Genomic DNA, 15,062 nt, shown 5'->3' on the forward strand with positions numbered 1-15,062 from the left:
TGCACCATGCAGCCACATTTGAAACCTTTTTTTTGGGGGGGGGTTCAGTTTTTCAAGCGTTCACTCCCTGATGATCTCCTATACTAGCAGCCATGACCATGTAATTCACTCATTTTTTGTTCTATTCTCGCCATTTAAACTTCACTGCCGGTGAAAGTGATCTGATGGCTCGTGAATGTGTGTGGGAGCCACTGCAGAGCCTGTTAAGTTTCCATGAAATTGAGTGCATTAGCTGAGGTTAGGAAAATGCTATTTGGTGAAGCCAGACAGATGGACTGAAAGTTTCAGGGTGTAAAATGTTTTTTAAGGCTCAGGTCATATTGGTATATTGGGTAGTAAACACATTCACACTGATTATTATCTAGTCAACAAAGACAATACTAACTTCTTTCTGTTCTCATGACAAAATGTGCAATGAAAACAACTTATATTTTCTGGGTTAAAAATATTTGCTGAAAAATAAAATATAAAATATAAATAAAAATATGCTGACTAGCAGCATGGTGACCTAGTGGTTAGAATATCTGCATCAGGTTTGAATCTCGACTCCAGCATGTTCTCCGTTGCTTGCATGGATTTCTCTGGGTACTCCAGCTTTTCGCCCAAAAAGCTCATTGAACACTCATAAAAGCTGTGATTGCCAGGCGACCATTTACTATAAGTGTGTACCCACCTCTTTCCCAAAGTCACCTGGAATGGGCTCCAGCCAGTCTGTACCCCTAATGAGGACAAATTGACTTTTGGGTGTGAGGTTGTCCTTGATTGGTCACCAGTCAATCACATGGCACATATAGACAAACAACCATTCACATTCACACCTGTTGACGAATCTAAAATGTACATCTACTAGTATACTTACTGTCGGGATGGATGGATGGATGGAGTCTATCTTAATATTTGCCAGTGAAATACATTCATGCATTGTTTAATTTTCAAAGGACCCCTGCAAGGGTACCACAGGACTTCTGGGGTGGTGCAGCAGCTTGAGAAAAATAAAGAACAGTTGGTGAAACCTTCTAACTTCAGTAAAATGGATTGGTTTCTCTGAAATATAGTGATGTTTCATGAAGACCTTGCAATAGTTAGCTGGCCATTCATCAAATAGTCGCTTGGTATTTCATTCATATAAGACAAATGTACCTCCTTCAAATAGAGAGTTCATTTTTGCCCCATCAAGAAAATAAAATGGGTAGCTACTGTAATTACCTCATTCATAGACAATATTGCTAGCACAGGCACATTTAAACTCCATTGTTAACCAAAATTAGCAGCCCCAACTTAACTCACCTCTCAGCTAAATTAAGCTCACTCTGCCTTGATTTGTACCATTTTTAATAGTCATTTTTATTGTTTTAAGTTAACTCACTTGACATTCAGTGCTTAGCAGATGTATTAGACCATCTGTCACAATGAGACCACTAGACATCATTGAATTGCTTTAATGTTCACTCTCGATGTTTACCATCTTCAATTAAAGTTTGAGGAATTTCAAACTGAGCCACAAATGAGTAACAGTAAACAAAAAAGGAATACAAATAATTAATCAATGCTTAATAGTTTTACAATAATTTGACATCTTAATCAAGAAATAATCATTTGTTTTCCATTTTTTCCCCAATTTTTTTGTACATCAAAATTCATGGACAACAATAATAATGATATTTTAGTATTACAGATATAACTTCAATTAAAGAGATTCTACACACTGATTATTAACCCTTACAGAAGCAATATGTTGGCAATTACCAATACTATTTATTTAGAGCAGCTGTAGAATAAACCTCACATTGGGTACTGGTCCCATACAGTTGTTAAACACTATATTATAACAAAACACACACACACACACACACACACATACATACTACATTCTTATAGATGCTTACGTTTGAGGAAATAAACACCCCTGGCCACTATTTGCGTCAGTAAGGCAATGAAATTTGGTAATGTTACAAACAGTCCGTGACAGATATCTGTCATTTTTTTGACAAGCAGGAAATATATATACCAGTAGTTTCAATAAATCCTTGACTGCTTGAAGACACTGAATTTTGTTCTTCTGAGGGCACTGCAGCCTGTCCCTCATATTCATCTTGACAGTGCTTGAAGCCGACCTCCTTTTAGCGGCAGTGAGATTTACAATAGAACCGTCAGTTTCAGGCCCGGGCCCGATAATGGAGTGATGGGCCGTTGCGCAGACCGTTCTAATGGGACTTGACTGTCGCGGATCAGTGGGGGATTTATGCTCCGCTCGGTGAGCACGCCCTTGGGAGGCCCCGACTGCTGCGCGCCGATAGTGGCTCGCGCAAGGGGGCCTCAGCCGTCTGTTGCTTTGTCGGCCCACCTGAATTAAGTACTTGGCACGAGCTACACATGCAAAGGTTACCAGTGCTTTTTCATTCGAGACAAGGCTTGTTTGCTATCAGTGTAAGAATTACTGTTGGTGTGTTTTGTATGACGTCTTAGCAAACCACAATAAAATAAGTAGTTTTTCCCCTGGTTTTAGACAAAAACTGGGCAGGATGGGAAGAAGCAGTTAAGACGTCTGGCTCAGAGTTGAGAGGTTCTGGATTCGAATCTCAGCTCTGTCCCTCTTATGAGAACGTTGCATGTTCTCCCTGTGCTTGTGTTGGGTTTTCTCCGGGCACTCCGGCTTCTTCTCACATTCTATAAACATGCATGGTAAATTAATCTATGACCAATTATCCATTGCTGTGATTGTGTAACACAACACGTTATAGTAAAGGTAATTACAGCCACCTCATAGTACTTATGAAAAAGGAGAGCTCATCAAGGTGTCTGCTGGAGTGCCTCTCTTTGAGGAAGTAATGGTATACAAATTTTCCTGGGATGTGAAAGAAGGTGTGACCACAGGAATGTATTGTCACTTTTTTGGTGTTACAGTCCACTTATATTGGGACCAAGTCAGACTAACATGTTGAGGATTGTTTGGCCTTGGGGGAGGAGTGCTAATGTCGGTGGTTTCTGCATGTTTCTCTAAAACCTGATGGTATTGGGTTGTTTTGTGCATTATAATAATCCCATAGTGAAGCACTGTCGATGAGTGGTTAGTACATCTGCCTCACAGTCAGGTTTGGGATTTGAATCTTAGTTCCAACCTTCCTGTGTGGACTTTGCATGCTTTTTTGTAACCTTGGCCAGATCTGTGCCTTGCCAGAATTCTGTCTCTGAGCTCTTCAGGTAGTTCCTTTGACCTCATGATTCTCATTTGCTCTGACATGCACTGTGAGCTGCAAAGTCTTATATAGACAGGGGTGTGGCTTTCCGAATCAAGTCCAATCAGTATAATAAAACACAGCTGGACTCCAATGTAGAACCATTTTAAGGATGATCAGAAGAAATGGACAGCACCCGAGTTAAATATATGAGTGTCATAGCAAAGGGTCTGAATACTTATGACTGTGTGATATTTCAGTTTTTCTTTTTTAATAAATCAGTAAAAATTTCAACAATTACGTTTTTTTTCTGACAATATGGGGTGATGTGTGTAAATTAATGAGTAGAAAATGAACTTAAATGATTTTAACAAATGGCTGCAATATAACAAAGAGGGAAACATTTAAGGGGTTCTGAAAACTTTCCGTACCCACTGTATATGAAAAAATTTTCTATTTTGTTCAATGTACTTCATGTCCTCACTTGCATGCGAAGATGGCCCCTCCCCGTGTGATCGCCTCGGTTACGCGCGCTCTAGTATTTTTTTTGTTTCTGTGTTTTTCGTTCGTCTTTGGAGACATTACACGACTCACTTACACAAGGGGAGACTTGCTAACCATCAAGGAGGCTACTCTGGACTTTCTTTCACCAACTTTCGCAAATCCATTCAGTTTTTTTCCCTGAGTTACTCACCGGAGGAGCGAATGCGATCTTTGGCGCATGGAGCCGGAGGCGGCGCCGCCACAGAGGGAAGCGAGCCGGCATCCAGGTGACACTCCGCAAGAGAGGATACAGACTGGGGTTTCTTTCCATCTACCTTGCAAATCTACGCTCCCTACCCAACAAAATGGACGAGCTTCATCTTCTGATAAAGACCAGTAAAGACTTCGGACGTTCCGCTCGCTATGTGCTTTACGGAGACTTGGCTTTGTGACGCTGTACCTGATGGCGCCGTCATGCTTCCCGGCTTCCATCTTCACAGGGCAGACCGCGACATGTAATCATCGGGGAAAACAAAAGGCGGCGGGATATGCTTCTCTATCAACGGAAACTGATGCACGGACGTCACGGAGCTCAGCACACACTGCAGCCCGCATTTGGAGTCGCTGTTTTTGAACTGTAAGCCATTCTACTCGCCACGTGAGTTTGCATCATTCATTCTCGCCGGTGTATACATTCCGCCTCAAGCTAACACGAACGCCACACTGCTAATGCTCGCCGAACAAGTTAATGAAATTGACAAAGCTGTGTAGACTGCAAAGCTGTTTAGACTGCAGAGACTGGAGAGTCTTTGAAAATTGAGCCAGCAGCCTGGATGAATATACGGACACTGTCACATCCTATATCAGTTTCTGTGAAGGGGTTTGTGTACCAAAAAAGTCATTTCGCACTTTCAACAACAACATGCCGTGGTTCACTGCCAAACTTAAGCAACTTCGCCAAGCTAAGGAGGACGCATATCAAAGCGGGGACAGGGCCCTGTATAATCGAGCTAGAAACCAGATGACTAAAGAAATTAACATTGCAAAGAGGAACTATGCAGCAAAGTTGGAAACACAGTTTAGCGCTAACGACTGGCATGCATGCCAATCGCTGACAAATTACAAGCGACGATCCTCCCAAGCTGAGAACAATAGCACACTAGACAACAACTTGAATACCTTCTACTGCAGATTTGAAAAGGACACATTCACACCCCACACCCACCCGGGCGCACCACTGACTACAATCACACCTCTGACTTCTGCGTTAACCATCCACGAACAGGATGTGAGACTCAAACAACAGATTAACAAAGCGGCAGGCCCAGACCATGTGTCCCCATCCTGCCTCAAAGTTAGCGCGGACCAGCTCGCTCCAGTCTCCACACCGATCTTCAATAGATCTCTGGAACTGTGCGAAGTACCATCCTGTTTCAAATGCTCCACCATCATTCCAGTCCCCAAGAAACCTACAATCCCGGGTCTAAATGACTACAGGCCTGTCGCCTTGATATCTGTGGTCATGAAGTCCTTTGAACGTCTTGTGCTGGACCACCTCAAGAGCTTCACAGGTCCCCTGCTGGACCCCCTAGAGTTTGCCTACCGAGCGAACAGGTCTGCGGATGATGGGACAACATAGGACTGCACTTCATCCTAGAACACCTCAACAGTGCAGGGACCTACGCGAGGATCCTGTTCGTGGACTTCAGCTCAGCGTTCAACACCATCATCCCCAAACTCCTTTCCTTCAAGCTTCTCCAGCTCAGCGTCTCGCCTGCCATCTGCCAGTGGATTTACAGCTTCCTGACGGGCAGGACACAGCAGGTGAAGCTGGGGGAGGCCACCTCATCCACACGCAGCATCAGCACTGGGGCGCCCCAGGGTTGTGTCCTCTCTCCGCTGCTCTTCTCTCTCTACACGAATGACTGCACCTCAACACACCCGGCTGTCAAACTCCTGAAGTTTGCAGATGACACCACTGTCATCGGCCTCATCAAGGACGGTGACGAGTCTGCATATCGACAGGAAGTGGAGCGGCTGGAGCTGTGGTGCGGCCGACACAACCTGGAGCTGAACACGCTCAAGACTGTAGAGATGATCGTGGACTTCATGAGGCATCCTTCGCCACAGCTGCCCCTCACGCTGTCCAGCTGCCTTGTGTCAACCGTCGAGACCTTCAAGTTCCTGGGAATTACAGTCTCTCAGGACCTGAAGTGGGCGATCAACATCAACTCCATCCTCAAAAAGGCCCAGCAGAGGATGTACTTCATGCGGCTTCTGAGAAAGCACGGCCTGCCACAGGAGCTGCTGAGGCAGTTCTACACAGCGGTCATTGAATCAGTCATGTGTTCTTCCATCACAGCCTGGTTTGGTGTTGCTACAAAAAAGGACCAACTCCGACTGCAACGGACAATCAAAACTGCTGAAAGGATTGTCGGTACCCCCCCCCTACCCACCCTTGAGGACATGCACGCTGCCAGAACTAAGACAAGAGCGTGCAAAATCCTCTCGGACCCTCCACATCCCGGTCACCGGCTCTTCCGGCTCCTTCCCTCAGGTAGGCGCTACCGATCAATGCAAACTAGAACTAGTAGACATTCCAACAGCTTCTTCCCTCTTGCAATCAACTTCTTAAACAGCTAACTTACAATTCCATTGCAACATGCTGTCAATTTTTTGGTCACATTTCTGTTGGGCCAATTATATATTACTCGTGCACTCAGTGTATTAGTCTCGCCACGCTACACTATCTGTTGTTGACCAATACTGGCCACTCATGCCAGAGTAGCATCTGCTCCATTTGCACTCTGATTGAGGAGTATCTGCAACATTTGCACAATCAACATTGTCCCAAATTATCGCACTACTCGCTTGAAGTCTCGGCGCCCTTTGCACAATGGTCATTGCACTGGACTATTGTTATATTAGTCATTCGGACTGCTCTAAGTGCTAGAGGACTCTGTATCTTTTTGCACAATTGTCAAAAAAAAAAAATAATAATAATTTGTATCGGCATTACCAGATAACTAGCAACCCTTTCTTGCTCAGTGACTGTTTTTGTCTTTATCTCTCAAATACAAATATTTATTAAAAATTATAATTTAATTTTTATCTTTTAACCTTGCCCCCATTCTCAAGTACGTGTGCAGTGACGTACCAATTAATTTCTCGTTCAGACAGAATCCTGTATGTCCGTGTATTGTGTATTTTTAACTCCAGAGATTGGCCTGTTATTTTGTTGATCAAAGTTGCTTAGTCTCCGCGAAAATGCGGTTCCAGCCAGACCTATGTGACAAGTACTGTATCACCATATCATTTATTTCTGTGTTTGGCGATTCCATGTTACGATAGCTTAGCGATTAGCAAGACTTTTCCATCTTCCCCGTGGCAATACATGTAGGTTTAGCGGATCCGGTGCCATGGAGACGAATATTAGTGACTCAAAATGCGTTGACACCGGATGCAACGATAACTTTTGCTTTAAAGGCTCAGTAGCCAGGTGTAGTAACAAAATAGCGTGCACCAAGCATTCACTGGTAATACCCGAACAGCAGGGAGGTTGGGCGACTGTTCAATGTAGACTTTACCTTTTGCTTGTTTGTTTTTACAACACAGTGTTTATTTCATTTCAACATTTGACAGCTCTGTACCAATCAGCGAAATAAACGGTCTTTGTTTTGAGAGATGCTGACCACTTTGAAAAAGGTTTTACTTACTGAAAACTTGCATTGCATATTTTAGAGATGGAAATTGTGGAATGCATCGTAAATACCATTTTACGTCACATTTTGCGACGCGATACTGGGTATTTCAAACCCTGTTCGGCTTCCACTCATATTCCAATAACATAAATGTTTGGTTCATTGAAGACTCTTAATTTGTCCATAGGTCTTATTGTGAGTGTGAATTATTGTTTTTCTATACCAGCCCTAGTATTGACTGGCGACCAGTCCAGGGTGTAACCCTCCTCTCGCCCAAAGTCAGGTGGGATAGGCTCCAGACCACCCATGACCCTAACGAGGACAATCGCTATACTGTCGAAAATGAATGGCCGGATGGACGGATAGACTGAAGGTACAACAGACACCACGATGCCTTTCTGGCACTATTTGTCTCCCGGTGGCCTCTTTTCAAATGCTAATGTCTTAGCCGCTGGAGGCAAATTGAATCACCATCATCTCCACCCAAATGGAATTTCGGTAGTTAAAGAAGGAACAATGCAAGTCTTGACACCGGGCCTGTTCGATAATCAGATTCCCAGCTCCCAATGCACAGGGGAGGGGGTGGGGGGCGCAGACATGAGTTGACCCAATATATTTAAAAGCCTGCTATCTGGAAAAGGAGGACAAGTGGCAGCAGGCGCACGGGTTGAAAGAAAGATAAATACTTATTACAGTTATTGAGTTTGCCTCAACTCCCCTCCTGATGCCGCAGACGCATCCGGCGTGCCAAGAAAAGAGCAGATTGATGGAGATAATTTGTTATTGTATATAAACAGTTTTAAAGACGTCGAGTAATTCCGCCTGGGTACCTAATCCGTCACAATCTCTTTAGAGTGAGGGAGGGAAAAAAATGGCGAAGTTGTTTTCTTTGTCGCTGTCTTTTTCCTAGCTTTTTCCGTTCCTACCAAACAATAATATCCTCTTCCCAAAGTGCTCAGCTGTTTGACTTTCAAATCGCAGGCATTAGATGGTGTACTCCCTGCTCCAGGCGAGTGTAAATACACACGTGCCGTCATCGACAGCCCTGTCGTGGCTAAATTAATTATTGGTCTATGAGGCAAATAACGGCAGCGCCGAGGAACATCTATACTCACAAGAAACACATGGCGGGATAGGCGGGAAACAGCAGTAAGGCCTCTTCGTAAAGCTCCCGCGATATTGGACAAATGTTTGTCGGTATGGCTCTGGCGTTTCCGACAGATTGAGCGTGATCTGGTATTGTTTGCTAATTAAGAAACCACAGTACGGCTCCGCTTGCCCAACACAGTCTGTCGCATGATACCCAAAGATTGTGCCCACATTGATGCAGGTATAATGTACATTTTGTTCTATGTGTTTCTGAACTTTGGGACCACACTCAACAGCGTTTTCCACTTTGCAAAACTCTACTCTGTATGTAACCGTTTGCAGAATTATCTCTTAATATTAGCAGACCCCAAGTGAGCTCTGGTGATAGTCGTTGTTCCCACAGAACCGCGAGAGTATGTGCCTGTGAGTATTGCTGTATGTACGCCCTGTGATAGGATGGCGACCAGTCCAGGGTGTCTCATGCCCAAAGTCAGCTGGGACGGCTCCAGCTACCTTAATGAGGATAAGCGGTACATAAAACGGATGGATGGAAGTATTGTTGTATGCTGTATTTGTAAGTGTTGCTGCTCTATGTGTGTTGAAGTAGCAGTTGTTTGACAGTTTGAAACATCTCCAGTATGCTACTTTCCATTAGCCAGTCGAGGGCATTTTGCACGACATGTTAGAATGAAGCTAGCAGACTTTAATTATACAGACGTGATCACCATTATTGGCACCCATGAAGTTAAAACTAAATGTGGAATATCTCCTGAAGAAAATGAATCAAGTGGAACTACATTTTTCTATAGAGAATTTGTGTTTGATCCAAATGATAAACAATATTTTATGGACAGATAAAACCAAAATAGCTTTTTAGCTATGTACACAAACAGTATGTTTATAGACAGTGCAATGAAGCCTGTAAGGAAAAGAACACCCTGCCAACAGTCAAGCATGGTGGAGGATCCATAATGCTGTGGGACTGCCCTGCTAAATCTGGTACTGGAGGCCTTTACTGTATCACAGGTATCGTGAAATATGAAAATTACCAAGAGATTTTGGAGTGAAATGTCTTACCCAGTGTAAGTGGTTTGAGGCAAAGATAATGGGTCCTCCAGCAAGACAAAGGCCCAAAGCACACATCCAAAAGCACACAGGAATGATTGAAAAGGATAAAGTGGACTGTTTTTTTCTTTGTTAAATTACTTTGCTTCTACAATTAAAAGATCCTGATGATATAAGTTTGGTACCGTTCCATTTATTTATTAAGATATTATACAGGTTAGGCAAAAAATAAAGGGGTGCCAATAATGGTGAGCACGACTGTATGCTTTGGTTGAACATTTTGTTGTTTAAATATACAATGTTTCCTTTTCTTTTGTTTTATGTGTAAGTTTTACTGTAAACCTCAACTGGAAATGACTGGAAAGAAAATGAAGTACGCTTTGCCTCTTATTTGGAGAACTGTGTGAGCTCGAGCGTAAGAACTGAGGAATACCTTGTAAAGTGTGTTTTTCATATTTTATTTATTATTTCAAACTGTTACCATTATAAAACCTAAGTAATATAGACGTAAGTGGTGCAAAATACTACAAGAAGCCAAAGAAAATCAAATACACAAAGTTCATTCACGGGGTTCCTTTTGACACTTACTACATACTTGATATTTTCAAATGTCCATTTCTTGAATTGAATGATTTAAAACCACAACATTTATATTTCCTTTCCTTGCACTTTTCCTTGGTGTCTTTAACTTATTTTTTTTTCTCTTTTCCAGATAACCTGAACAGCACCCACCAGCACTGCGTCCTCCCCGGAGACACTGCTCGCTTCAGCTCTACCCACAGGGTGGCAGAGGTGAGGCAAACCCTCAATGTTACCCTCCCCACCTTCCAACCTACCCTTAAAATAAAATCAGAAAAGGCTTCACTGTGTTTGTAGGAAACAAGAACATACAAACAATTATTTCACATTTTCCCAGTCATGGAACATTTTCACAATACTGTCTTGTTTTTCCCCAATATTAGCTATTATTAGCTTTTTATCTTTCTATTGTTGCAGTACCACAATCTCATATAATCATGAGAATATTTTATATATCCTGCATACTCGTGGTTCAGCGGCCGCAGAGTCACGTATTTGTGGATTTTTATTTTATTTTTTTTCCATTTTTTTCCCCCCCTTGACATTTTCAGATATAGGCGGATAACCCCCCACAAAATGATTTATTTCACACTTGATGGTTGAGCAGGCACTTCAGAGACCCAACTATTTGTATACAAAAAATTAAAAATTATTTTTGTTTTCATTATACTGTATGTCCCCTTTAATGAGAATTTGTCCCTTGTATAACCTTGACAACCTTTCATAAGCCAGCAGTGCTACCCAGGGTCATCATCTTCGAGCATCACACTGTTTCTGTTCCTTTTCCCCTCCATCAGTGTTCCACTGGGACTCTGACCTACATCCAGTCACAGTGCCAGGAGGCCCTGTCCAACCTGCACACGGACCCTGAGACCGGCTCCCACAGCCTGTTGACCCTGAGGCCCGCCACCATGCAACACTGCGAGGAGATCCACAACGAGGTGTGTGTCTTTTGTAGTGACCCCTGCATCACATCACAGCAGTGGAAGGAGTGTCACATTTTCATATGATTGAAAAGCTGCCAATGTCACCTGTGTTTTTTTACCACACGGAATCAAAGGAGACTGTTTAGGCCAGGGGAAATAAGACTCGTTTTTGAAGTCCAAGTGAAAACAGAACACTTCAAAGTTGTCAAAATTAATAGCAAGCATAAAATACATCTGTTTTACTCATAAAATATAGATTGGAAAATAACTCACTAAAGCTGTCTGAGTGACGTACGTTGTTTGTTTGCACATGATTTTGAGTGCGCGCGTGTGTATGCGCGCGTGTGTGCGTGCGTGTGAGTGTGTGTGTGTGTGTGTGTGTGTGTGTGTGTGTGTGTGGGGGCGCGAGCATGCGCCCACATGCACAGTAATCTCTGGCCTTGTACCGTAAAATACAACATAGTACTGATTAGCAACTTTGTTAGGTTTGTTGAATTACTGCGTACTGAATGCATACAAAGTTGGGGCCTTTGCATTTAAATGCACATTTGTCTATTCTTTTTTTATTGTTATTTTTTTATTTAATTATTTTCAGAATCAATGTCTGTTTTTAGTCATTTTTGTGCATTTTATATTTTATTTTAAATGTGTATGTCTGGGCGGCAAGGTAGACGACTGGTTAGCACATCTGCCTCACAGTTCTGTGGACCGGGGTTCAAATCCGGCCTCACCTGTATGGAGTTTGCATGTACTCCCCGTGTCAGCGTTGGTTTTCTCTGGGTATTCCGGTTTCCTCCCACATCCCCAAAACATGCAAGGTAGGTTGATTTACGACTCGAAATTGCCCGTAGGTGTGAATGATTGTTTGTTTATACATTTTGTGCCTTGTTATTGGCTGACGACCAATTCAGGGTGTACCCCGCCTCTCACCCAGAGTCAGCTGAGATAGGCGCCAGCACACCCGCAACCCTAGTAAGGATAAGGATTATTTTGTTTTTATTTTGTTATTTAAGTATGTCTATTTTTCTTGTATTTTATTTTTGAATGATTTTTTTTTTTAGATTTGTATTTTAATTTTAATTTTTATGTCCTGAGGCTCACATTGTCATGCATTTGGTAAAGTAAATCGTTCAGGACCAGCTGCAGATGGGACACATCAGACATCATGTGAATAAATGATGCCCTTTTCAATACAGAATAGAATTGATTTCAACTAAAACCATGTGTGGTTTTGTCAACATTTAAGCACTGTAGAGTACAGTAAGCATTTAAGCAGACACCATTTAGACTGTTCTAACAAGAATGATCACATTAATTATGTGAAATGTCTACGTTGTGCGTGAGGGAGCATATGTTGGGTTTTACTTTGTGGAGTATTTTGACTCATTCTGTTTATTTCTATTGTGCAAGGTTTTGGTGATTGTTAAAAAGTGGCTTGAGGAACGATTGCATTAGTTGAATGACGTCTACATTTTGCTTCTGCATGATTGAATCTGCATTGGGCTTTGATTTTGTAGCTTATTTCTAGTGGGTTTGTCTATCTCTATTGCGCGAGGTGCCGTGATTGTTAATATCTACTGTGATCACCTAAATATTTTGACACATCTACATTGTGCTATTGGTTGAGTGTGTGTACCTTGGGCTTTGATTTTGTTGATTATTTCAAGATTTTATGTATTTCTGCAGTGCAAGGTAACAGGGATGTTTAATACCTGGAGCAAGGAATGGTAGCATTAATTATAAAACGTCTAAATTGTGCTTGTGTGTGAGCGAGTATACATTGAGTTTTTACTTTGTGGCTTATTTCAAGTTGTTCTTTTTTTTCCCGTACATGATGGTGGTAGCCAACATAAATAACTGCCGTGAGGTACGATCACATATTTGACACGTCTGGATAGTCTTGTGTGTGAGCGAGTGTACGTTGGGCTTTGACCTTGTGGATTATTTCTAGGCATTTTTTATTTCTGTAATACAATGTGTCGGTGACTATTAATAAGTAGCGGAAGGAATTATCACACTCATGATATGACGCGACTGTGTTGTACTTGCCCAATGTACACTTGCTGTGTACATTGGGCTTTGACTTTGTGGATGAATTGAAGTTATTTTGTTTAATTTTTAGTGCAAGGTGGTGATGATTGTTAATAACTGTGGCACAGGGAAAAATTGGGCCTCGTCTACATTGTGCCTATCCGTGAGCGAGTGCAGTTTGGGCTGTGATTTCTGTGGATTATATTGAGTCGTTTTGTTTATTATTATTGTGGCAAGGTAGTAGTGATAATAACTACTGCTGTATACAGCAATGACATTAGTTATATGACACGTCTCCGTTGCTCTCCTGTGGGAGCTTGACTTTGTGGATTAGTTCGTTGTTGATTATTTAAAAAAAAAATCTATAATGCAAAGCGGCGATGATTCTAAAAAAATGACACGAAGAACGATTGCATCTAGTCTAGTTTGTCAAGTCTGACAAGTCTTATGCTGTGCTTTAGCAGGCGGGCGTAGCGCTCTGACTTTGTCGATTACTTTGAGTTTTGCTTAAGTTCAACAAACTGGACTTCAGGTGTAAAGTGTGTCCAAACCTTGAACTGCAGAGCTTCAAAAATCGTATCAAAGGAAGTGCTTAGCTTAAACATGCATTTGATCCTGGTTTACATACCCTCCCTTCCTTCTGCACCATGGGACTGTGCCCAGGGGCCCTGTACTAGCATGTTAAAAATGCCGAAAAGAACCATCTCGCTCTCATTCCTTCACTTAGCTACTTGTTTCCACTCAGTGAAACAGCACCTCAAAGTCCAGGTTGTTCTCATTTTCCCCAGCCTGTGATGGATTGTATGGCAACAACCTCCCCATATGTGCTCTCAAGATGGAGTCATACCCCGGCACTCCTTGCTAACCCCTTTTCACTCCCAACAATGAGCGATTCCGACTCAGGGTGTTGCGGGGTCAGCGGAGACCCCCTTGCGCTAGCTCGCCGCAGGCCAATGGTTAATATCTCACTTCACCTCTTCGCCCCCCCACACACACACACCTGGGCTCCCTGGCCCGCGCATCTTTGCCTACGGTAGTATCCTGGGACCCTCAACGGGACGGCATGACGGATGAGTCTGATGTAAGGTTGTTTAAAGGTTGCAGACAATATTAATTATTCAGTGCAGCCAAACAATAGGGCTGCATTTGTGTGTGGTGTTTATTGGGAGAACATAAGCCAGTTGAGTTAGCAACACCTGCTAGCTTGCCAGGATTAGCATAAACGGGCTCCCGCAAGGAGGACAACCCTGGAAAAACTAAACTCTAACCATGATTAAATATCTCAAATTAAGGTAAAATATGCCTGTTCTTTGTCTGCAAAGATATTTCTTCTCACCAGGCATTTTGTTTCACTTGCTTCAAGTATTTTTTTTCTTAAATAGCTTATCAACGTATTTAACTTGTTATTGAGATTATATTACTGGTTAGGAGTTAAAATAAGAAGTACCATGATTTTATTGGTGTAGGTAGTATAAATACACTCGCTTTAATACATTGGTGGGGTCTTTCATTTTCTATTGGCAGATATTTTAAATCAATTAATATATTCCCAATTATATTTTTTTATTGGTTTTAAGACTAGTTTTTGCAGTCCAGACAGATTTATTCAGGAACGCAGCCTGCTATTTTTAACAGAGCAGTTGCATGTTAATGTTTGTGTTGAGGTGAAGTGGTGTGTGTGGGTAGTTGAGGGGGCTGGCGGGGGCCCCCTCTTGGCATTTGCAATGATCGATGTGGCCATTTGTTTGAAGTTGCCCATGAGAGTAGAACACCCACTTAAATGATGTATTGTTAGCAACGTTATTTATGACGGCGCTCCACATTTGGCATGCGGTGGGCTGCACATTGCGCAGGTTGTGTTTGACATGGACGACCGCAGTGTGAACAAGCCTGAGACGTGCAGGCATCCTGACCCGAGCACCGCCCTGTGGGCCCTTTTAACAAAGGAAAGTGCTAACGGCAACGCTAGCACCTGCTAACGAGGCAGTGGGAGTACAGGGTGAGGTAAGTTA

At 42.6% G+C, this 15,062-nt stretch overlaps 1 protein-coding gene across 13 annotated transcripts in view; it reads left to right on the forward strand.

Annotated features, from left to right (window-relative positions):
• Window positions 1-15,062, forward strand: part of fto (FTO alpha-ketoglutarate dependent dioxygenase) — a 255,315-nt gene that overhangs the window by 66,453 nt on the left and 173,800 nt on the right. For all 13 annotated transcript variants that reach the window (XR_009787382.1, XM_061765574.1, XM_061765576.1 and 10 more), the window contains exons 5-6: window positions 10,227-10,306; window positions 10,891-11,034. Coding sequence is in view for 12 of the 13 variants with exons in the window: in XM_061765574.1 (XP_061621558.1) it covers window positions 10,227-10,306; window positions 10,891-11,034 (224 nt within the window). In the remaining variant the exon portion in view is untranslated. The remainder of the gene's footprint in view (window positions 1-10,226; window positions 10,307-10,890; window positions 11,035-15,062) is intronic.

This window comes from Phyllopteryx taeniolatus, chromosome 2 (genome assembly GCF_024500385.1).
Source record: "Phyllopteryx taeniolatus isolate TA_2022b chromosome 2, UOR_Ptae_1.2, whole genome shotgun sequence".
In the NCBI taxonomy this organism is placed as follows: domain Eukaryota; kingdom Metazoa; phylum Chordata; class Actinopteri; order Syngnathiformes; family Syngnathidae; genus Phyllopteryx; species Phyllopteryx taeniolatus.